The sequence below is a fragment of the Arvicanthis niloticus genome, chromosome 4 (assembly GCF_011762505.2).
Source record: "Arvicanthis niloticus isolate mArvNil1 chromosome 4, mArvNil1.pat.X, whole genome shotgun sequence".
Taxonomy (NCBI): Eukaryota; Metazoa; Chordata; class Mammalia; order Rodentia; family Muridae; genus Arvicanthis; species Arvicanthis niloticus.
In genome coordinates, this window is record NC_047661.1 from 25,656,762 (window position 1) to 25,679,619 (window position 22,858).

General features: G+C 38.9%; 1 protein-coding gene across 2 annotated transcripts in view; it reads left to right on the forward strand.

Moving 5' to 3' along the window:
• Abhd18 (abhydrolase domain containing 18) overlaps window positions 1–22,596 on the forward strand; it is a 51,402-nt gene extending 28,806 nt beyond the window's left edge. Inside the window, exons 5-13 of one of the 2 annotated variants that reach the window (XM_034500189.2) lie at window positions 8,265–8,343; window positions 8,448–8,532; window positions 10,946–10,973; window positions 14,693–14,831; window positions 16,925–17,014; window positions 17,618–17,719; window positions 20,464–20,842; window positions 21,799–21,961; window positions 22,492–22,596. In XM_034500189.2, the coding sequence (XP_034356080.1) occupies window positions 8,265–8,343; window positions 8,448–8,532; window positions 10,946–10,973; window positions 14,693–14,831; window positions 16,925–17,014; window positions 17,618–17,719; window positions 20,464–20,842; window positions 21,799–21,961; window positions 22,492–22,543 (1,117 nt within the window). In that variant the 3' untranslated portion in view covers window positions 22,544–22,596. Of the gene's footprint in view, window positions 1–8,264; window positions 8,344–8,447; window positions 8,646–10,945; window positions 10,974–14,692; window positions 14,832–16,924; window positions 17,015–17,617; window positions 17,720–20,463; window positions 20,843–21,798; window positions 21,962–22,491 lie in introns of those variants that run through there. The other variant, XM_076932330.1, reaches the window with a different exon arrangement.
• The last annotated feature ends 262 nt before the right edge of the window (window positions 22,597–22,858 follow it).

Genomic DNA, 22,858 nt, shown 5'->3' on the forward strand with positions numbered 1-22,858 from the left:
TGTCTCACACCTTTAATACTCAAGAGGAGAGGCCAGCCTGGTCTGTATAGTGACTTCTAGACTAGCCAAGATTACACAGAAAGACCCTGTTTCAAGAACAAACAACAACCAGGAAATACCATGTCTAACTAAATTAATATGTTTTATTTTATTTCTTCCTTTATGAAATTATTTTAGTGTATATGTATGTGTTCCTGCTTATTTGTTCACGTATCAGACATAGTGTGTCCAAAGAGGTGCTGGGCACACTGACTATATCAGGAGAAATGATTTTCTGAAAAGAAAAAAAATTTACCATCTCATTTAATATGTAGCATTATTATCTTACTTTACAGATGAGGAAACTGAGATACAGAAAAATTAAGTGACTTGTGTAAGGTCTTAAATCTAGAAATGGTGTAGGTGGAATTCCAAGTGCTGAGCTTTTTTTTTTTTTTTTTTTGTTTTGTTTTGTTTTGTTTTGTTTTGTTTTTCGGGGCAGGGTTTCTCTGTGTAGCCTTGGCTGTCCTGGAACTCACTTGGTAGACCAGGCTGGCCTTGAACTCAGAAATCCTCCTGCCTCTGCCTCCCAAGCTCTGGGATTAAAGGCGTGCACCACCACCGCCCGGCAAGTGCTGAGCTTTTATAAATACTAAGTTATATGGCCTTTTGCAGTTATATAATAGAATATAAACACAATAACTTTCCATATCCTAAGTTTCATAAGTGTATGAAGTGATAGGGCAGAAAGAAGGGCAGTAGCAACTAAATGTGTGGTCGGTTAATTCGTGTACTTAGAACATTGCATCTGTAGCCTCACAGAAGGACTCTTTTATCTCTTTTTTTTCCTTTTCTGATTTTTTTTTTTTTTGTGGTTGTTTTGATTTTTTCCATGAGATAAAGTCTCCATATATAGCTCAGGCTAGACTTGAACTCCTGGTCTTCCTGCCTTAGCTTTCCAAATTATGAGATTCTAGACCCAGTGGCACAATGCCCGTCTCCACCACTTCTTACTACGACTTCCTTTTACTTGACTTCTTTTGTCTTATACCTTTGTACTCATGTCTGTTTTCACACTTCATCTCTGCACATGCCATTATAATTAACACACACACACACACACACACACCCTAGTTGAGAGTAAGACACTTTATGCCAGTAACCTGTAAATATTGTCTTTAAATCTCAGTGAGTTGTTTGACTTTAACATTGCTACCCATGGGTCACTGCTTTTCTTAATGACTAGCTGAAAAGGCTACTATTAGCTGAAAGTAGTACTTTTGAGTTTTAAAGTGTTATTTCAAAGGCAAATATGTTAGCTCCAAAATGTTGAGGCAGAGTGTGGGCCTCAACAGTGTAAAACTTACTCTGTGGACCAGGCTAGCTTTGAACTTGTCATCCTCCTGTCTCTTTTAAGAACTAGGGTTACGAGCATGCACTACTGCACTGACTTAAATCCCAAAACTCTGGAGTTAGAGGAAAGAGGATGACAAGCTCCAGTCCAACCTAGGCTACATAGTGAGACCAGATTTTAAACAAGCAAACAAGTAAGTGGAGTAAAGCATAATCCAAAATATGTTTTAAATTTAAAAAGAGTAGAACAAATAAAAAGCTTTCTATCCTATTCTTCTAGGGCTCTTTTAAAAAAATATTTGTGAATGGATGTGTATACATGTAGAGGTAAGATGAAAACGTGAAGATGATGGTTCTCTCTTACAATGTGGGATGCAGAACTCAAGTGCACCAATCTGGCTTGAGAGCAAGCACTTCCACCTGCTGCGACCATCTCATCAAACTTCTAGGACATTATAATTTTTCAGCTTAACTCATCGTGTGTGTGTGTGTGTGTATTGATGGAGGGTTATGTATGTGGATCCACATGAAGGTAGTTGGTAGCTGTAGGTCAAGCTCCTATGTTGTTTTGCAGGAATTATCTACCTTTTTTCTTAAAATAGGATCTCAAGTGAGCTCACAGATTAGACTAGACTAGCAGGCAGCAAGCCAGTTCTTCCCGAGCATTGAGATTGAGATCACAATTGAATGAATACCACACCTGGCTTTTTTTTTTAAAGATAGTTTCACCTATCCCACCCAGGCTGGCCTCAAACTTGCTATAGCTTTGGACTTCTAATCCTCCTGCCTCTAAATCCTGAGTGTTGAGATTACAGGAATGTGTTCCGTGCACCTCTTGTGTCTCCTTCGCCCGCGGAAGAGACACGAGAGACGGAATTCGGGTAGTTACTACAAACGAGGCTTTACTTCTTGTATAAGCAGAAGCGGAAAGACTGCGGAAGGGCCAAAGACAGGAAGAGGCACAGCTTAAATACACCCTAGAGTGACTTATTCACTTCTGATTGGCTGTTCACTCATTACCCATAATACACCCCGGGATGGGCAGTGACTTTTGGCGCACTTTTGCCTTTTTGCACCTGCGCAGTTAATTGTTTACTACTGGGAGGACAAGATGCCCGCGCCATCTTGGAATGGTGCATATATCACCGCTGACCACAGCTTCCTACATCTCCCCCTGTTTAAATTATTAATATGGAACAGCCTTTTGTCTGTTAAGCGCAGCACCAATCAAGATTTGAACTCAAGCCTGATCAAGCAAACTCCATCTTGGGGGAATAAGCGATCAAGAGCTTACAGCCCGAAGATTCTCCCTTACCCTACCAGGTGCAATGGAAACAAGTCCTCTGGGTGCAAGGGCTAAGGGGATGTAAAGAGGAATTGACACCCGTCCCTATGCAATGGAGTATAGCTCTCAGGAGTGCAAGGGCTGTCAACCTACTATTCAGGTACCACAGTTATTTAGGCAAGGGCTGGCTGGACTTAGGCCTCTCATCGACCCAGTGCAATGGGCTGAACCCTTGGGGTGCATCGACTGAGGGTCTCAGTCATCGGCTACTTTCTTAGCCTAGATAGTCAAATTTCAGGGGGAGATCCTTGCTCAAGGCTGCGCGTGCTTGGGCGCTAGCGACCTTGTCACGTTTTTGTTGGGCTCTGAGCTTATAGACCAACCATACATGAACACTAATCCACAACATAGGGCTGCATCAAACAGGCCTATCCCCACCCTTTAAGAAAGAAGGAAAAGACAGAAGAAATTCAAGAAGTAAAATCGCCAGGGGTAACAGGGTCCATCCACACTCCATCAAGGCTCAAGATCCAGATCTGCAATTGCTGTTGCACCTGGTCCAACTTCCTAGTCCAATTTCCTTTTAAATAAGCAGAAACATTATGGCTTTGAATAAATGTATCATTCACAAATCTCAGAGGTGTAATACCTGGATGTGGGGTTGCTGACACGCAGCTTATTTGAACCACATCCGTGAACTGCTCTACATGGGCTTGGAGCAAATCAACTCTCTGATTGACCAACAGGATGCCTGATATGCATCCACTTTCTGTAAAATGGTCAAAGCCTCAGAAGTCTTTTCTGAGATTTGATTAACAACAGTAGCTGCTGTAACTTGATTAACCATGGCTAGGTCTAGTGATCCATTCCAGCATTGTGCCAAAAGGCATGTAACATTCTTATAATCCAAGATATCAGAATTATTCTGAAAGTTGGATAACATAAAGAAAAATGGAGGGTCCACACACACCGACACCGGTTGTGTAGATGCATTCCTAAACACCTTATTAATTTTAATGTTATTCAAATGGCTAGAGATATTAGATCGTGTAGCCAAAACATTCTGCACTTCATGAAGCACACCATTCAACAAGACAAAGGCAGATACACCCTTTTAAACATTCTAAACAGTGGCTACAACACATAATTTAATTGTGTTGAAGCAGGGTAAACCCAAGAAAATACACATATGATTTAATTTAGGACTTGCATCCCTTTGAAAACATCAAACAGAGGTTTAAATTCTCCTATGGTAAGCTTAAGATGAGGTTTTAGCCAAATAATATATCTTAACAACTTTTAAAAATCACTAAGAGCAAATCAAGATTAAAAGTAAACCATTTTCTTTTTGTATGTACACTCACAAGTCAGAAGATGGCGTTAGATCCCCACCACAAATGGTTGTGAGCCACCATGTGGTTGCTGGGAGTTCAGCCTTTATATTTTAAAAGTCTAGCCTTTAACGGCTGAGCCATTTCTCTAGCCCCAACTTGTCTCAAATATTGAAAGACACTGTCTTTGAACCCTTTTTTGGAGTAACAAGTACTCTAAAAATTTTTAAAGCTTGTTATATTGGAGCAATGGATTGCAGAAAAAACTTTTTTAGAGAAATCCACTAATAAAGTATCACACAATGAATAATACACACCAAAAGATTTAACCTCTTAATTTTTTGTATTAAAGCAGCAACAATATTTATATATATAAAATGTAAAACAATTAACCATTTTCTGAAGCAATTATTTCTAACAAATATCACTTCATGGGCTCTTAAAAATTATGAATAAATTTACTGCCTGTAAACCTTTCACCTTTACCAGAAATGTAAAGGGATGGTATAAAAAACATCTTTTATATCTATAAAATTCTATAAGCATTTATTGAAATGGCAGCTGGAGTAGGCAAGTTAGGCTGTATAAATCTTAAATTTGAACTTTATTTTGGATTAATTTAATAACCAATCTTTTTTAGTCCAATGAATATATCAGATAAAAGCCAACCTTATTCTCTAATAATTGTTACATACATTAGAGGAATCCAAACCATCTCATTTTTAACAACTTTGAATATAAAGGAATTAATTAGAACAATTTGAACCATATTTTATCAGCAGGTACAGCTATACTCATGGAGGGAAGCAGACACAATTCTAATTTCTCCAGCATAATCATAACTTTTCGCCCACAGACTGTTATAAAGTCTTTGGTTTTTAGATTTATCCCTCTTCTCACAAGAAACAATGAAGACAAGAGACGAATTCCGAATTCCAGTAAGCACATTTCTAGGATCTGGTCTAAAGACTCAGAACAAAAGGGATGTTAGCACCTGGGCTTCTGTAGCTCAGTCTGCATTGTCTTAATTCAAATGTAAATGTAACCTCCCTCCAGCCTGTTCTCTGAGGCTTGGCTAGTCCTGAATTGTGTGATTTTGACCTTAACTTTAAACCTTAAATTTAAACTGTAAACCTTAAAAGATACGTGTTGTATCTTTTCTCTATAAACATAGGCAAATCAAAAAACCAATCTTTAATGATGTAGGCATTCTATTTTTTCTCAAATCAACACCAAGTAGATTACCATTATGCTGTAAAGTTTTGCTGCCACAAAACAAAGTGTAAAATTTAATGGAAAACTTGTAGCATTGTATAACTCAGGCTGCTGGCCAGTGCCCCTGAGGACAGGGCAACCAAGTAACACTCAATAGCTGTAAACAATAGGCAGTACTTCAGCATTTGAATGTACTGGCCTGGGAACAGGCCAAGATCTAACTATGGCCCATAGTGGTATACTTATCCCCAAATCGAACATCAGTATCAGGAGAATCAGAGTCGTCATCTTGCAACCTAGCTTCATTCTTCACAATCTGCACCAGCCAAGTAGGGACCCAAATTGAATTGTTTTCACCTGTGGAATAAGCACAAACAGCTTCCCACCCCGGGCCACAGCAGGCCCTCAGCCAATCTTGTAGCCTCTTGTTCTTACGAAGGACAATGGCTGTACGGCATTCAGCTGTGGCATTTTCAAAGATCATCTTTTCTATCACTGGCATTCCTTGCTCTGGTTCCCCAAAGATTCTGTCATAAAGGAGGATCCTTTTGTCCTCCACTCTCTCTCCAACCACCGGTGAAGGTTCCATAAGCTTAATGAGCTCTGCAGTAGCCCTTGTTCCTTTTGAGTACTCTATCTCCCCAGGCTCTTTGGCCTGACTCCCAGGCCCTTTGGCCTGATGCCGGCTAACACGCTCTGGTTCTGATAGCCTAGAGCGGACCTCTCTTGCAACCTCTTGACTTGCCCTAATAGCTGTGCTGCCGGCTGAATCCTCACAACATAAATAAGCTAACAGCGAAAACACAAGCAAGAGGCCAACTACTGTAGCAGAGGCAATGGGTGAATATCTGCTCGCAACGAAGGTTTCTACCCCAGGCATACCTTCCAGAGGTGTACCTCGATCCTGTAGTCTTTTAACCCGCCCCAAAACTTGGGGGCCTCCTCATCGCCTTGAAACTCTCGGGTTTCGACTCCAGTTGTTCCGCGCGCCTCTTGTGTCTCCTTCGCCCTCGGAAGAGACACGAGAGACGGAATTCGGGTAGTTACTACAAACGAGGCTTTACTTCTTGTATAAGCAGAAGCGGAAAGACTGTGGAAGGGCCAAAGACAGGAAGAGGCACAGCTTAAATACACCCTAGAGTGACTTATTCACTTCTGATTGGCTGTTCACTCATTACCCATAATACACCCCGGGATGGGCAGTGACTTTTGGCGCACTTTTGCCTTTTTGCACCTGCGCAGTTAATTGTTTACTACTGGGAGGACAAGATGCCCGCGCCATCTTGGAATGGTGCATATATCACCGCTGACCACAGCTTCCTACAGGAATGTACTAAGGCCAGTTTTATGTTTTGCTGGAGATTGAACCCAGGGCCTTTTGCAAGTGAGGCAAGTCTCCACCAACTGATCTACATCCCAGATCTTTATGGGTAAAAATAAGGTCATAGTGCTTGTTTACATCTCTTGTCTATTTGGCTACTACAGTAACTCCAGAATTTGTATAGCTCAATTATCATGATTGAAGATATATGGGTGTGCATATGTATACATATATACATACATATGGATACAGATATGGATACATTTCATATATGTATATATGAGCTACTCATTTTAAGCATGTAATTTAATAATTGTTGTAATTACCAAGTCATACAACTGTCTTAATGGAATTTTAAAAATCATTTTGTTGGCTGGTTGTAGTGCATTCCTTTAATCCCAGTACTTGGGAGGCAGAGGCAAGTGTAGCTTATTGAGTTCAAGGACAGTCACCGTGTGTGTCTCTGTGTGTGTGTGTGTGTGTGTGTGTGTTTTATGCTTTTGTTCTAATTTATCTTATCAAATTCATGGTGTCATGGAGTTCCTGGTGTTTGTGAGCTATCTACCCAATCTGATGTGTATGCTTGCTGGGACTGAGCTCAGGTCTTCTGGAAAAGCAGGAAGTTCTTTTAACTGCTGCTCTATCTCTCCAGTTTCTTTTATAAAAAGTGTATGTGTGCAGGGGTGTACAAATATATGTATATTTATGTATGTGTATATATGTCTATATTATGTAAATATACTTTTTGTGGAACTTGGGATTGAACCTAGAATCTTGCTCATGGCAAGCAGGTGCTTTCCTTGGTTTATGTACTTTCTTAACTGTATTCCCAACCCCACTGTTCAGTTTCTATAGAGAATAGTCATCTAGTTTTGTCTGACAGTAACATCCTGCCACATGAAATAAATCTATGTCCAAAACATACTAAAAGTTTGACACACCTGCTGTTTGTTGTTTCTTCTCCATCTGTGGTATCATAGGTAATTTCCCTGTTTAATTTTTTAAAATTCTTTTATAGTTTCATTCATGAATATAGTATTCTTTGGAACATTCTATTCTCAGTATTCTCATTCCCTTCTCCGTCTCACCAAATCCCTAATCTTTCTAAGTCTTCCTCCTGCTTTCATGTTTTTTCCTCCTAAGAGAATTAGGTTTATAATAATATTGTAGCTTTTGGACACATAGTTACAAATTGAATGTCAAAATTCTAAGTGTTTATTTCAGATAGTTAAAATATAGGCCAGTAAGATAGCTGAGTAGATAGAGACACTTTGTTAAGACTGACAGAGTTCAATTTCTAGGACTCCTGTGGTGGAGGAAAAGAACTTCTACAAGTTGTTCTCTGACCTGCACCTGGGCACACCACCCACACATACATATATACACACAAACAAATAAATGTTAGTAAATGTAAATCCGATGGTCCATCCTTCTAGAGAGAGAGCTTAATTATGATGGCTTTTCATATGAGAGTTTAGAGCTGGGCATGAGTCACACCTGTAATCCCTGTACTCAGGATGTTAAGGTAGGAGGGCCACAAGTTTGAGGCCAGCCTTACCTATATAGTAAGTTCAGTCCAGCCTAAGTTATATAATGACAAGACCTTCTCCAGAAGAGCAAGCAGCCAGTGCTCTTAACCACTGAGCCATCTCTCCAGCCCGACAAAACCTTCTCCATGAATTAATTAAACATAAATAATTAAAAACATATACATGGATATATGTGTGTATAGTTTGTAGCTAATTTTCTTTTTAAAAAATAACTTTTTTTTTTTATATAGGTTCCAGTTTATCGTGCCTAAGGAATGGAACAACAGATATAGACCTGTGTGCATTCATCTGGCTGGAACAGGAGATCACGTAAGACTTGTGACATCATAGGACTTCAAACCTAGAAAATTCTTAGCACTTCCCCTCAGCACTTGTCTATAGTATTCCTAACATGTCATCTCTTCTTTCTACAGCATTACTGGAGACGCAGAATGCTTATGGCTCGTCCTATGATTAAGGAGGCCAGAATGGCTTCGTTGTTGCTAGAAAACCCTTATTATATCCTTTTGTGATACTTCAAACATTTCTTTCTCTCTTTGTTTATATATTTACTCTTCAAAAGAAGAACATCCGGTGCTCTCAACCACTGAGCCATCTCGCCAGCCCCCATGGTAACTAACTTTTCAAAACTAGTTAAATCGAGTTATCAGTTCAGAAAATTATTAAAAAGCAAGAATGAAAAAGAAGAAAAGTTTGTTTATGCCTTTTAAAAAGAAATGTAATGAAAGTAGAGTTCAAGGCCAGCTTTGGATGCATAGTCAGTTTGAGGCCAACCTAAGCTACAAGAAATCCTGGCTCAAAACAAAAGAAAAAATAAATTAAGAATAATAGTTGGTGCATGCCTTTTATCCCAGGAGTTTCTAGGTGAATTTGAGGCATAGCAATTTCCAAAACAACCACAATTACTCTATCTCAAAAAAGAAAAGAAAAGAAAAAAAAAAGTAAAAAAGTGTGCCATGTACAGTGGTAAATTCCTGTAACCCCAGGTGCTCAGAAGGTTGAAGCAGAAAGGTTGTGAATTAGAGCCTGCATTAGATGTATAGTGAGACTAACATAAATATTTTAATCCTATTCATAATAATGATAAATTGTACTTCTATTTCTTAAGGTTCTTATGTTATACTTAGTAAGTCAAACTTTTGCTATTAAAGAAATGAAATGCATTTATAGTAAAGGTAGAGGTTTAGAACAACACTGAATTTTCAGATGATGTCAGATTATTCACACACAAAAAAGAAACTGATGCACATTTCTGCTAATAAAAGAAATATACAGTTCAACACTTCACAATGTTTCTTAAGTAATAAGCACAATATTAGGAAAGCTACTGTGAAAGAGAAACATACTACAAATGACTGAAAAGTCAGTTCAGCTCAGTATCTTAAAACTTCTCATACCTGCCTGGGAAATAGGTCAATCTGTAAAGTACCTGCACACAGAATCTGAGAGCCTGGGTTCAGGTCTGCAGAACCCCATGAAATTGTCTAAAACCCCAGTAGTACTAGGAAAGCAGAGACATACGGTTGAGTTGCTTTTGGGGCCAGGGATTTACCCAGGACCTTCTGTATTTGATCTACCACTGAGACAACATGGTTTAATGTCCTGTTTTTACATCATAAATGCTTTCATGCATGATTCTAAACTTTTAGTTAAACTTTAAAAAATGGTTAATATTTTGTATTGAGTATTTAATATTCTGTATAACCTAAGAAATAATTCCCACTTACAAGTGAGAAAACAGATATAAGGCTGGTCTGAGGTCACACACACACACACTCATACAGAGCCATCTCAGATCTGGGCAAAGAAGTGGCCCAGTGATAGAGTGGCCTAGCTTATATGAGTTCCCAGATTCAATCTCTTCCACCACACAGGAGAAAATAAGGGAAAAAGGTAAACTCATGGATCTCTTGACAGTGATTTTTTTTTCAGCCTGGCAAACTTATTCTAAGAACTTAGTACAAAACAAAAACACACTTGGAAATATGCTTATGTAGCATTACTTATATAAGTCATCAGAGAGAAATGTGCACTGTACAGAAACTCCCGAGTAGCCTGGCTCGTGATGCTGGAGGGCACAGATGCTTGTGCTGTTTACTGCTTCTGCACTTGAGACCTCAGACCTGCCCCTTACCTTTTTTTTTTTTTTTTTTAGATTTATTTAGTATGTGAGTACACTATTACTCTCTTCAGACACACCAGAAGAGAGTATCAAATCCCATTACAGATGGTTGTGAGCCACCATGTGGTTGCTGGGAATTGAACTCAAGACTTCTGGAAGAGCAGACAGTGGTCTTAAAGGCGGAGCCGTCTCTACAGCCCCGCCACTTACCTTATATCTGTTTTCTCACTTACAAGTGGGAATAATTTCTTAGTTATACAGAATATTAAATATTCACTACAAAATATTAACTATTTTCTATGTTTAAGTAAAACTTTAGAATCATGTATGAAAGCATGATGTAACATGTGGAATGGAAAAACAAAAACTTAAAAAAAAAAACCATACTGGATAATTTTTTAAAATGTTAGAGTCTATGTCTACATAGAAAGTAGTTTGAATGTTTTTCTATATTTCCTAGATTTCTAAATTAGATATGTAAATTATATCAATAAATTTTATTTTATAACTAAATTGAAGATTGTACCACCTTGTAAGTATACTGAGTGTATTAATTTATACACTTCAAATAAGTGAATTATTTGGTTTGTGATTATATCCCAGTAAAACTATGTAAATTTTAAAAACTAGTTAAGTTGAAAATGTAAGGACTTGTAAGCAACTTTTGAAGTAACAAGAGAGTAGTTACTTGGGTATTGTATTCAAATTTAACTGCTTTGCTTAAATAATGTGTTCTGAGATGAGTATATTTAATTATTTTAAAACTTTCTCTTTGACCCATCTTCCTAAATGGCTGCAGGAAGCCCAAGGACCAAGTGTAAGTATATATCACCTTCATTGTCTTCATTTTTGCAATCTCTAGGACAAATTTTTGGTTGTATTCAGTTAACCATTTCCTTAGTTGACTTGTAAAACTTAGTAAGAATATAGATTTAGATTCTTTTTGTTTGTTTTTCTGAGACAGCATTTCTCTGTATAGCCCCTTGACTGTCCAGGCTGACGTCTTACTGACAGATCTGTGTGCCTCTGTTTCCCAAGTGCTAGGATTACAATTTTCCATTAGAATCATTTGTTCTTTCACATTCAGGAACAGTCATGTTTTTGGGAACAAAAGAAGAATAAGGAGGAAGTTAGCTACCTATCTGGAAAGCTCCCCTACAGCCTGGGAACTTAAACTTAATTTCACCTTATGATCAAAATAGAGTCTGAAAACAAAATGGCAGTACTTAGGATAAGTCTCATTTGTTTAATCCCAACAGTATTCAAATAAGGACAAAGTCCTTGCCCTTTTCATGAAGGAAAGACCAATGTAGTCAATCTACCAACAGGTTGCTGGCTGGTCACCCAGGAGAATGATACCATATTGGGGCACATAACTACCATCTGTTCCTTAGACAATGTCGTATTCAATCATGGTATTCCACACAGCATTGCATCTGACCAAGGAACTCACTTCATAGTGTGACAGTGGGCCAGTGATCATGGAACCCACTCATTGTGTTCCTTGCCATCCCCAAGTAGCTGGCTTGACAGAACAGTGGAATGGCCTTTTGAAGACCATTACAGGAAGGTTGGAGCAGTTTTTCCAGAAGGAAGTATATGCTTTGAATCAGTGCCCAGGATTCCTTGTTTACTGTGAGGACTAAGTTAGGACAAACTCTGTGAAACAATGTGAAAGTTAAAGTCCATGCTAGATAGTTCAAGAATTTCCAGTCTGGCGCCAAACCCTGTGATCAAATATAGGTGCTATTTTTCCCTTATCTATAAATTGCTTAAAAACCAGAGTTTGCCGGGGAGTGGTGGCACACTCCTTTAATCCTATCACTCAGGAAGCAGAGGCAGACAGATCTCTGTGGCCAGCCTGGCCTACAGAGCTAGTTTCAGGACAGAAAAAGGTATGTAAAGAAACCATGTCAGAGAGAGAGAGAGAGAGAGAGAGAGAGAGAGAGAGAGAGAATATGAATGAATGAATTTATTTAGACTAACAAGAAGCAATCTGAATTAGTAAAATCAGACTGAGGTTGGAATGATAACTTGTCATTTACTAATTCTATAACCTGGCCTCTTTAGTTCCACTTACCTCCTTCATAGAACAGGGATAAAAAACATTCATCCTATTGGGTGTTTAATGCTTTTAATCCCAGAAATCAGGAGACAGAGGCAGGTGGATCTCTGAGTTCATAGGCAGCCAAGGTTACACAGAGAAACCTTGTATCAAAAGACAAACTAACAAACAAAAACCACCATTGTTTCTTATATTATGTACTCAAGAAATGTACTGGTGCAGATGGAGCTGGAGTCAGCATTTGATCCACAGTCCTGAAAACCAGTAGTGATGATGGTCCAGTTTGTTGGCTTTTTTTCATCAGGGCATTCAACAGGAGTACAAATGGCTTGCAGTTTACATCTTTAAATCAGTCTACTGCTCTTGCTTGCTTTGGTTGTGGCCAGGGAGATGGGAACTGAATGAGATTCCTCACTCAGTTGTCCACACTGGCCTACGTGAACCTCCCACGTGATGGGATTACAACCATGAACCATCTTGTCCTGCTTCTATCCTTTAAAAAGTCATCTTAAAAGTCTGTTTTCATCCAAGTAAGTAAACAAAGATTACAAAAGAAAACAGGTCCACCATAAACATCCCTTGTCTCAGAACCTCACACTAGTATATTCTATGAAAAGAGCCAAGGAACAACATGGAGCAGAACCTCAGAATCCCTGCAAGACTAAAATTAATTTTGTAATGAGATATAAAAACTAGCTTAAGAACAGAAAACAAAGAAAGGGGTCTTTTCAAATAGAATGTGATCAATTTTGATAAAAGGAGAGCATACAGTTTGTTCTTGTTAGTGTTACTTAAACGGTTTCACTGTGGAGCCCAGGCTGGCCTAAATCCTGCTCCTGCTTCAGCATTCCAATGACATCTTGTCAAAATGTACACAAATTCACTTAATGATTATTCAGTTGGTGCCTCTTAAATTAATTCTGTGATAAGAGACCAGTTTGGAATCAGAACTTCAGCCACCCACAGTTTAACATCTGCTATCTACCAAGCCTCTAGTTGCAGAAAGCAGGCTTCTCTTTATGAGAACTCCCCTGATGGAGGGCACAGTAGCCTTCCTGTAATGCCAGCAGCACCTGTAAAGCAAAGGTTACTGGGTCAGAAGTTCAGTCATCCTGAGTTATAATAGACCTTGTATCAGAAAATTAATAATAGAAAATTCCAGGTATGTTTGTTTTGATTTAAATTAATTTAGTCAGGTTTCCTGTTACATACCTGTAATCCCAGCACTAAGAATTTGAGGACAGTCTGGTATGCATGGCAAGGCCCAGTCTCAAAAATAAACTAATCGATTAAAGCATGTTTTTGTAGTCAGGCATGGTAGCACATATCTGAAATTTCAGCACTTAGGAGGCAGAGGCAGGAAGATCTCACATTTCAGAGCTACATATGAATTCTCTGCTAGCCCAAGCTACATTCCTCTCAGGAGAAAAAAATAAAATAAAATGTAATTGTGGGCCAGTGAAAATGGCTAAACTGGTTTAAAAAAAAAAATTGTTGCACAAGCCTGACAACCTAAGTTTAATTTGTGGAAACGACATAAATGTGGAAAAAACTAATTCTACCCACAGAGTTGTCCTCTAACTTCTACACATATTGTGATGTGTATATATGTGCACATGGACCAGTAGACACCCATACATAACACTTTCTTAGGTTTTTTGCGGGGGGAGGGGAGAAGAGTTAGGGGGAAGAGGAGTTGTTTGAGACAGGGTTTCTTTGTATAGCCCTGGCTGTCCTGGAACTCATTTTGTAGACCAGGCTAGCCTCAAACTCAGAGATCCACCTGCCTCAACCTCTGCCTCCCAAATCCTTTTGGTAGGATTTTAATCCTACCAAATCTCTGCTGGGATTAAAGGAATAGCCCAGCTTTATTAAAAATGTAAATGTTAGCCAGGCATGATGGTTTATGCCTTTAATCCCAGCATTTAGGAGGCAGAGGCAAGCAGATCTCTAGTTCAAGGCCAGCCTGGTTTACAAAGTGAGTTCTAGGACAGCTGGGGCTACACAGAGAAACCTTGTCTTAAAAAAAAAAAAAAATGAATAAACTTTAGGGGCTGGAGAAATGGCTCGGCAATTAAGAGCACTGACTACTTTTCCAGAGAATCCAGGTTCAAATCCTGGCACCTACATGGTAGCTTATAACTGTCTGTAACTCCAAGGTCTGACATCCTCACACAGGTGAGGATGCAGACAAAACACCAATACACATAAGATAAATTTTGGGCTGGAGAGATGGCTCAGCAGTTAAGAGCACTAGCTGCTCTTCCAGAGGCCCTGAGTTTAATTCCCAGCAACCAAGTGGTAGTTTACAACCATTGATAATGAATTCTGATGTCCTCTTCTGATATTCATCTGTATGTGCAGATAGAGCACTCATAAATAAAATAAATAGATCTTTAAATAAATACATAAATTTTTAAAAATGTAAATGTATGAAATAAATTATTTTCTATTTTGTTTTGTGAGGCTAGAAGATCCAGTTTAAAAAATGTGTCTGACCTGTTTGTGATGGGAGGCGCTCTCATTCTTGAGTCTGCAGCTCTCTTGCACTGGCTGGAGAGGGAAGGTTATGGACCTCTTGGGATGACTGGAATATCTATGGGAGGACATGTGAGTCTTTGCAGCTTTTATTTCATTACCATCATGTTTATAAATAGGAGTCATTTTAATTGTACTTGAAGCGTGAATTTAATGTTGGTGAAAGTAGGAAGTAATATTATCTCGTGTAATCTATGTAGACACGCGTATATTGTACAACTTCAGGTATAGCTCAGATTTTGGATTTTATGTTTTATTAAAAGTTGACTACGCCAGGCGGTGTTGGCGCACGCCTTTAATCCTGGCACTTGGGAGGCAGATGCAGGTGGATTTCTGAGTTCGAGGCCAGCCTGGTCTACAGAGTGAGTTCTAGGACAGCCAGGGCTACACAGAGAACCCCTGTCTTGAAAAACCAAAAAAAAAAAAAAAAAAAGAAAGAAACAAAAAGCTAGGTAGTATCTAGCAGTGGTGGCATACACCTTTGGTACCAGCAGTCCAGGAAGCAGAGGCAGGAGGATTTCTGAGTTCAAGGCCAGCCTGGTCTACAGAGTGAGTTCCAAGACAGGACAGCCAAGGCTAGCTACACAGAGGAATCCCTGTCTCAACAAACAAACAAACAAATGAAACCAAATAAAAACAAGAAATATGCACACCTCCCCCCCCCAAAAAAAAAAAAAAACCCACAAAATTGGAAACAAAGGACCAATTGTCTTATGGCCAATAAGACAAAACAAAAAGAAACAAAAATGCCCAAACAAAGCTGAGTGAGATGAAAAGTCTACAAAAATTGCCATTGAGTTTGTTTTGTGTTGGCCATCTATTCCTGAGTATGAGACCTACCTGAACTGTGGTTAATATGCTCAGTGAGACTCAGTTGGAGAAGACTCCTTTGTTTCCTTTTTAAGTGGGTACCAATTGTAGTCAGCCGTTGGTTAGGGGTGGGGACACCACTCCCACCCATCCATCCCCCTCAACCTCTCCCTCTCAGGGCTGGCAGCCAATCTGGTTTGAACCTGTTCATGCTTTCTGTCTCTGTGAGCTCATGTTATCAGTTCTGTGTGTCTAGAAGACACTGTTTCTCTAGAGTCATCCACTACCTCTGGCTCTTAATCTTTCCAGCCCCTCTTTGATTCCTCTTCCTTTGCACAGGCTCCTGAGTATTGAGGAGAGGGTAGAAGAAAACATGCCATGTAAGGCTGAGTGCTCCAAAGTCCCCTCACCCCCTTTTTTTTCTGACAAGGTTGAGACAAGGTTGCTCTGTAGCCCTACCTACCCTGGAACTCAATCTGTAGATCAGCTGCCCTTGGACTCAGAGATCCATGCCCCTCCAACTCCCATTGTCCAGTTGTGGGTCTCTGTTCTCAACTATTTCAAGAAGCCTCTCTGATGAGGGCTAAGTGAGACATTGATCCTCATCCTAGCCTGGTTTCTTTTAAGTTTCTCCTTTCTGTTTTACTTGAATGCTAGAGTCTGGTCTTTGCTTTCTCCTGCTCAGAATGCACTAGCTTGTTTCACGGGGCTCTAGCAAGGTCAGGCACCAATGTCTCTAGTGCATCACCTAGTTAAGGAGACAACTTTACAATTTCCCACAAAACCCATTTTTGAATCCCAACTTCACCTGTAAATTGTGTTGACTTTCAGTACATGTCCATGGTACTACACCCTAATGGCTTGCTGCACTTCGTTCCCCATGAAACACTTAGTGAAGTTAGTACCTGCAGTGTGCTCTGATTGATTATGTAACGTTTGTCATTTGCATTTTGTGTGTGTGATTTATGTACTTAAAATGTATGTGTAGTTTGCTATAGATGATCATTTGAATTATAAAAACTTAAATCTAAAATGTTCCTCAAAGCCAGGTGTGGCAAGTGCATGCTTGTAATCCCAGAACTTGAGAGTCTGAGGGGGATTAGCACACATGTGAAGCAGCAGCAGTCTGTGAACACAGCAAGGCTACCTCTAAAACTTTGAAATAAAGCTTTTTAGTTTTTTGTTTTCTAAAAGGAAATGTATATGTTGTTGAATCTATAATATAGAGGCATTCTATGTTACAGCCCTTGTGTTCATGTCTTACCCACTTTCCACCATACAAAGTACTTTTCAGTAGTTTGTATTTTTCACATTAAAGAGCAGAAACTCTGTAAACTTTGTTATCTAATTAACAGATGGCCTCCTTAGCAGTGTCCAACTGGCCCAAGCCCATGCCATTGATTCCATGCCTGTCTTGGTCCACAGCGTCTGGGGTCTTCACTACGGTAATTGGATTGTGGTTGATACTTGATAACATGGACTTAAATATAGTTATATTAGGGTCACCCCTAGGTTTAGTGACTTCAAGAAGGAATAACAGAACACACACACACACGTGGCCTAACTTTAGCAAAAGGATATGACAGAAAAATCAATAAAAGGAAAAAGCACATGAGGCAAACCTGATACAGGCTTCCAAGGGCCCTTGCTGAGTGGAATCTCATGGTTTATGCTTAATAAACCATGCTGTCAATTGTTACAGATAGTGAAATGCTGCTCTTCACTGAGCCTGGCAGAGCTGAGAGTCTGTAGTCAGTGAGTTAGATGCCTGTCTCCAGTGTATCAGAAGTCAGAAGGAACTGCAGTGGTAAGCAGAGCACAGACGTGTACAAACAATATGACTCCAATGGCCCACTCTTAGCATTTAGGGAAAGTTTTATATCAGTGTAAATGCTACTTATTGATCAAATTCCCAGATTCCACTTCGTATAAACAGGCCTTTCAAAAGGTGAATAATCTCAAGCCCAATTGCACTAACTCTTATATAGCAATTAATAATAATAATAAAGTACTGAGCTAGCCATGTCATGATTTTTTCTTTATTTCAGGGTGTATTGAGTAAATCAATTAATTGGCGGGAACTGGAAAAGCAGTATTATACACAGACCGTTTATGAAGAAGAAATTATTCATATGCTTGAATACTGTGGGGTAAGTTTTGGTTTGATCTTTTGTTTTTTGAGATAGGTTCTGTAACTCAGTCTGTAGACCAAACTGATCTGAAACTCACAGATATCTGGCTGCCTCTCTCTTCCAACTGCTGGGATTAAAGGTGTGGGCCACCATGCCCAGCTGGAGTATTGTAATGTTCATGTAACATTGAAGTAAAAGTTGACTATATATTAAGTTATATAAAGAAAATAATTTTTTTGGGTAGCAGCTTCCAGGGTACTTAGTTTACTGAGCTTGAACTCTTAAGTGTCCTATCAGTTCATTTTGGCAGGTATTTGGCCCTGTGTGCTGAGTTTTAAGGTAAAAATGGTGCTCTAACAAGGTGTTAGCTGTGCTGAGGTTTGGGAGCCTAGTAAACCCAACTGACCCTAAAATTGGAATAGCCTTATCTCATTATTGGTGACGTTGACCATATGTTTATAAGCCTAAGACCATGTGCTTTATATTTCTTTAACATACACAAACATTTGTGTGTGTGTGTGTGTGTGTGTGTGTGTGAGAGAGAGAGAGAGAGAGAGAGAGAGAGAGAGAGAGAGAGAGAGAGAGAGAGAGAGTTCTTTGTGTATCTTGGATTTTTTTTTAATAATTTTTTTTGTGAGCCAAATGTAGGAGCACACACCTTCAATCCCAGCACCAGGAGGCAGAGGCAGGTCCCTGAGTCTGAGGCCAGACAAGTCTACACAATGAATTCTAGTACAGCCAGGGTTTTATAGAGAAACACTGTCTCAAAAAAACAAAAATAATAATTTTTACTACTGTACAAATAAGTGGATTTCATTGTGATGTTTTCATACATGTTATAATACTTTGTGTTGCTATTTGCTCCCTGCCTTGCCTAGCCTTATCTCTTTTCATGTGTCTTTGTTCCTTTTGGTTTTTGTTTGTTTGTGTGTGTGTGTGTGTGTGTGTGTGTGTGTGTGTATGTGTGTGTGTGTGAGAGAGAGAGAGAGAGAGAGAGAGAGAGAGACAGAGAGAGACAGAGAGAGACAGAGAGAGACAGAGAGAGACAGAGAGAGACAGAGAGAGAGAGTATGCAGTATTTGTCTTCCTGAGTCTAGCTAATTCTGCTAAATCATCTCTAGTTCCTTCAATTTTTCTATAAATGTCATAACTATTTACAGATAAACAAAATTTAATATGCCACATTTTCTTTATGTATTCAGCTCATTTTTTTCCTATTATACTTTTAAAAATTACTTCATTCTAGTTCTCAATAAAAGTGATATGAGCCAGGAATTACCGGCAGTATACATCTTCAACCCCAGAACTAGGAGGCAGAGGCAGGCGGATCTATTTGATGCTAGCCTGCTTGACATAGTAAGCTTTAGGCCAGCAAGTGTGTGTCTCCAAAATAAAATTTTAAAATTGATTGGCCATTTGTCTTAAGTTACAAGGCAATCTTGCAAGGATGTCATTTGTTCTTTTGATCTGTCTTTATGTATATGTTATTTTCATTTAAATTATGTTGTATTTATAAGTCAATAAATTTTGAATCTACTTACTTTTGCAACTTTCACAGGGAATTTTTTTGTATTTTTTTAATTGTTAGTCTATCGCAAAGAAAGGATTTCAAGTAGTTATTTCTTATGCTTAAATGTACATTATAGTACAGATATGCCCATAAAACTTTCAGAAAGTCTAGAATTAAAACAGATTATAGCTGCATTTTGAAATTTTTGGCAGTAAAACCTGATGCAGGTAGCTTTGACTGTTTGGTTTGCATCTTTGAGACAGCATTTTTCTGTGTAGCCCTAGCTGTCCTGGAACTCTTTAGACCAAACTGGCCTCAGACTCAGAGATCTGCCTGCTTCCGCCTCCTCGGTGCTGGGATTAAAGGAGTGCACCAACACTGCCTGGCAACTTTGACTTTATTAGGAAACATTCAACAGAAATGTGCCATTTATCTTTATCCTCTTCAAATTTGTCATCTGGTTTTCCTTTGGCCCTCCCTGTAAGGATGACAGCAAGTTTACCTACATGAAATTTACCATTTAAAAAATGTTATTTTAATCATTTTGCTGGTCCTGGTCATTGAAGTGAGCACACTCACAGTTGTGAGCCATCACTACCATCCATCTCAAAATCTTTTCATCTTCCCAAAGTAAAAACCTACCTGTTGAACAATAATTACCACTTCCACTTTCATACATCCTCTTATCCATCACCAGTTTGTTTCCATCTTTAAATGTGACTGTGGGAAACCTTTTATAATAAGCAGAATACATATTTTCCCTTTATACATGGTTTATTCATATGAGATTGTTCATCTGTGTGCCTTAAAAGGAGAGGGACTTTAGAGCTAGAAGTGGTGGCCTATGCCTGTGATCTCAACACCTTAGGAAGCTTAAGCAGGAGGATCAAGAATGGAAGGGAGCCTATGTAGTAGGACCCTATGCAAGAACAAAAGAGAACAAAAAAATACCTCTATTACTCTCTGTGTGTGGTGGCAGTGATGGTGGTGGCAGCCATGGTGGTTTTCTATGACAGGTTCTCACTAGGTAGCCCAGGCTAGCCTAGTACACCCTGTTCTCCTGCCTCAGCCTAAATGCTGTAATCATAGGTATGTGTCACCACCCCTAGCTGCTCATTAATTTCTAAGACTAGGCTATTTTATTTTGCGCCGTGCCATATTTTACTTACTGATACTTTTTACCTTTTCTGTTTTTAAAATGTTTCATAAAGTTTTAAAATATATTAAATGGCTTTTCTTATCATCTATTCAGACAGATTCTTTCAAAATGGGACACGAGTTTATGAAACACTTCCCTAGCAAGGCAGACAAGCTGACTAACCTGAATCTGGTCTCCAGAACTTTAAATTTAGATATGACAGACCAAGTTGTATCCCCAAAGCATGCCGAATGCCATAATTCTGGTAAAACATCTGTCAGTGATACTTCAAAAGGACAGCTGTTGCAAGATACAGCTAAGATGGAATGTTTGAATCAAACACTCTCAACTAACAAAAGTTGGTTTGCAAGTTACAACCCTCAGTCATTTCACCTGCTCAGCAAAGAACAAAGAAGAAGCAATCTTCAAAAAGAATCTTTAATATTCATGAAAGGAGTCATGGATGAATGCACTCACGTAGCAAACTTCTCAGGTATTAATTGCCTAGGAAACTGGGAACATCTGGAGTATATAAATATTCGTTATATACACTTCATGTATAGATGGGTATTTTGCCTGCATACATGTCTATATATCACAAACATTCCTGGTGCCACGGAGGCCAGAAGAGGGTGTCAGATCCCCTGAAACTGGAGTTACAAACAATTGTTAGCCACTATGTAGGAGCTTGGAATTGAACGCAGGTCCTCAGGAATAGCAGCCAGTGCTCTCAACCATTTGAGTCATCTCTCCAGCAATCTTGTGTTTGTTTTCTTGTTTCTTTATCTATCTTTAGGATATTCACCTTAGGGCTAGGGATATAGCTTGCACAGTGTCTGGGTTCAATCCCCAGCAGTGCATAAACGGGGAATGGTGGTAATGCCTGTAATCTTAGCACTAGCACACAGAAGGTCGAGGCTATCCTCTTGGCTACAAAGTGAATTTGAGGCCAGTCTAGATTATATGAAAAATTTTTTAAATTATTTTATTAGATGAATATTGTGGTACAGTGGTATATTGTTTTTTTTCTTTTTGTGTGTGTATGTTGATCTGTATGTACACCTACACGTGGAAACCAGAAGTCAACACAAGTGTCTTCTGCAGTCACTCTCCACCCTAGTAGAGCTTAATAATTCCAGTAGACTGCCTTGGCCAGTGTCAATACTTCCCCAGGGCTGAGAATATAAGTGAAGCCCTATGCTCAGCTTTTTAACATGGGTTCTGGGGACCTAAATCCATGTGTCCATGCTTGTGTTACAAGCACTTTACTAAGCCATCACCCCAGGGTCTGAGGCAGGGTCTAAGTTGTTCAGATTGGTCTTGAACTTGTGGCTTCCCAAGTAGGTAGGATTACAGACTCAGGTATGGTACATTTTCTTTGGGAATATGATTTTAGGTATTTATTCAAAAATCAAACAACTTTTTAATGCATCAAAATCCTATACTTAGTTCCAGTTGACCCAAGCCTCATTATAGTGGTCCAAGCCAAAGAGGACGCCTATATTCCACGAACAGGAGTTCGAAGCTTACAAGAAATTTGGCCTGGTTGTGAAATCCGATATCTAGAAGGGGGTCATATCAGTGCTTATCTTTTTAAACAAGGACTCTTCAGGTAAGATGATTTGTCTAGCCAGATATTTGTTTGTTGCTTGATTGGGGGATATTTTTTTGCCTTAAGAAATATATGGCCTCCATATATTTCTTATTCCAACTATATTCCAAATATAAGGAAGTAAGTGGACTAGAACATAAAACAAAAATATATAATTCTCTTTTTTTTTTTTTTTTTTTTTTTTTTTTTGGGTTTTCGAGACAGGGTTTCTCTGTGTAGCCCTGGCTGTCCTGATACTCACTCTGTAGACCAGGCTGGCCTTGAACTCAGAAATCCGCCTGCCTCTGCCTCCCAAGTGCTGGGATTAAAGGCGTGTGCCACCGCCACCCGGCTACATAATTCTTTATGTCTTACATTAAGGTATTTTTTCCTTTATTGTCCTCTTATTTTGTCCTCTAGAGAATGAAGGATGTAGTATATCAGAAGCACATTTGATCAGATAGTTTTAGCCAGAGATAGTTTTAGAAATATAATACTTATCTTTCCTTCCCCATATTTGTTAATGACTGATTCTTTACATTTCATTTTAGACAAGCCATCTACGATGCCTTTGAACGTTTCCTTCACAAATATGCTAACTAATTGGATCGATGTATTGTATAACATTCTATTTCCTGCTAAAAGAGTTCACCCTGTGATGATGTGAAAAACAAGCAGACAGCACTACATGCCTGATTGTTGCCAAATTAGTCTGTATTGCCAGTGTTACGGGTCAGTTACCAACTGTAGATACGTCTCAGTAATGTAAAAACAGTACTTGAATCATACAATCCTGAGGTATTTGTAAATCTTATAAAAATCTCATATACCTTATATAACATCATATACTTATATAACATCTATTGTTACTATTTATGAACATTTTAATTGTGAATAATTTATTGATTCAGAATACAT